The sequence below is a fragment of the Mandrillus leucophaeus genome, unplaced genomic scaffold (assembly GCF_000951045.1).
Source record: "Mandrillus leucophaeus isolate KB7577 unplaced genomic scaffold, Mleu.le_1.0 Scaffold332, whole genome shotgun sequence".
NCBI classification, from domain to species: domain Eukaryota; kingdom Metazoa; phylum Chordata; class Mammalia; order Primates; family Cercopithecidae; genus Mandrillus; species Mandrillus leucophaeus.
In genome coordinates this window covers 1,314,268-1,316,119 of record NW_012103499.1, presented here as the reverse complement: position 1 = coordinate 1,316,119, position 1,852 = coordinate 1,314,268, and the positions used below count along the sequence as shown (strand labels likewise).

At 52.8% G+C, this 1,852-nt stretch overlaps 1 protein-coding gene across 5 annotated transcripts in view; it reads right to left on the bottom strand.

Annotated features, from left to right (window-relative positions):
* PIP4K2C (phosphatidylinositol-5-phosphate 4-kinase, type II, gamma) overlaps window positions 1-1,846 on the bottom strand; it is a 19,488-nt gene extending 17,642 nt beyond the window's left edge. For 4 of the 5 annotated variants that reach the window (XM_011988579.1, XM_011988581.1, XM_011988583.1 and 1 more), the window contains exon 1: window positions 1,562-1,846. In XM_011988579.1, coding sequence (XP_011843969.1) covers window positions 1,562-1,735 — 174 coding nt within the window. In that variant the 5' untranslated portion in view covers window positions 1,736-1,846. The remainder of the gene's footprint in view (window positions 1-1,561) is intronic. The other variant, XM_011988584.1, reaches the window with a different exon arrangement.
* Between the last annotated feature and the right edge of the window lie 6 nt (window positions 1,847-1,852).

The window sequence follows — 1,852 nt, the reverse complement described above, 5'->3', positions numbered from 1 at the left end:
GGCTATGAACTGCAGTCTAACCTAAATCACAGACACTGCAGTGCAACCAACTCCTCCCGTTCTCAGTAGAAAAGGAGGACAGAACATATTCCTCCGAACGAAACTAAAACCAAAAAAAAAAAAAAAAAAAAAAAGCCACTTGAGATTCTGAGCCTAAAATTCAGCTACAGCTCCTCCTGCCCCCTCCTCTCCACCTGCTAGGCAAGCTGAATCATCACTAAGACATATGTTCAAGGAATTTCTCCATTCCAAACACTTGAAGTAGATGTGTGTTGGCAGAGGGTGGGGTGCTGGGGCTAGAGTATATATACCTAGGGAAGCTGAGGTAGGTCTTACATGTAACTCCCCCAATCCTTAACAAGGGAAAACCCTCCCTGTTAAGCATCCCACAGGGAATGGATGAATCACCTGGAAGGTACATATGAGAGGCAGTCCTACCTCCATCAGCCTTCCCCATACCAAGTGCCTTCCACTGAATATTCACTAAGAGCTTACCACCCGGAGAGCCACAAATCCAAAAGGGATCCGACTGGCCACAAACAACATTCTTAATTTGTGGTTAAGAAAATCTTTACCACAAATTAAAAATGTGACAGAACGGATATTCTTCCTCACAACTTCCATCTCCACAGCCTAGCCAAGACCATAACCATTCAAGAACGTTGATTTCGAAAATATTCGGTGTCACATTCGAGATCACTGCATTTCTCCCACTCCAGACCTGATGGAAGATGGGTAATGGCTGTGCTTCTTTCAGCTGAGGTATCCTTAGGAAAGGGGATGGAGGCCTCCTCCTAACTCCCAGAGCAGTTTCCTGCTTCAAAAGTTCACCACCATAGTGACCGCAGGAACAGAGCTCCTCAGTCTTCTCTTTGGTCAACAATCGCCACCACCTACACCAAACACGATCGCTCCAGCCAGCGATAAGGATGCAGTTAAGACCAAAGGCATATATACATAAGTCCTAAGAGAGTGCAACTTCTAGCTCAGGGTGGGGTAGCTTCTCTGAAATGCTGTACCTCTGGAAGGGAAAGGAAGGGACAAGCAGGATTAGAAAGTCCAGGAAACCTGGAGCTTCACCGAGGCAAAGCCAAGATTCAAAAGCCAAGGACCGGGGCTGGGAAGCAAGGTGGAAAGCAAAGTGAAAGAACTTCATCCATCTATTCCCCTCGGCCTCTCACCCTCCACCTACACTCTCACCAACAACCACCGGAGAAAAAGCCACTCCCCCTAATGTCCTCCCCGCTTGCGCCTGGTCCTGGTCAGTCCCTGTAGCCTGGGGCTGAAGCTAGACATGGCAGGAAGGAGTCAAAGTACAGGGAGCTGGATTTCACGGGGGGAAGGTGGAACTAGAGTGGAGCAGTAAAGGACTGATGGGGAGAAGAAAGCCCAGTCAGAAAACCTGCTGGGGGAACACCTGGGGATTGGTGGGCAGGGACCAAGACAGCCCGGGGGAGGGGAGTGGCACTGCGTGGGGCTCCGGAGGCTGGAGCCTGGATTAGGCACGCCTCGGAGCCGAGGGGTTTGAACGGGACTGCAGGGGTCTAGGGCTGGTTCTCACCGAGTGGGCTACGCCCCACAGGAACACACCCATCAGCGGGTCGGCCGCCCGGAACACCTTCACCTTCTGCTGCACAAAATGCTTCTTCTTGGTTTTGGAGGCAAAGCCGAAACCTGGGCCGGGGCCTGCTGTCGCCGCCGGTACCGTGGCTGGTGGGACCGAGGAGGACGCCATAGTCTCCCGCGCAACCGACCAAGTGGAAGCCGGAGCCGGCAGCAATCCAGGAGCCCGACCCCGGAAGCGGCGCTCACCTGCGCCGCTGTCACGTGACCGGAGGCCGGACAACGGACG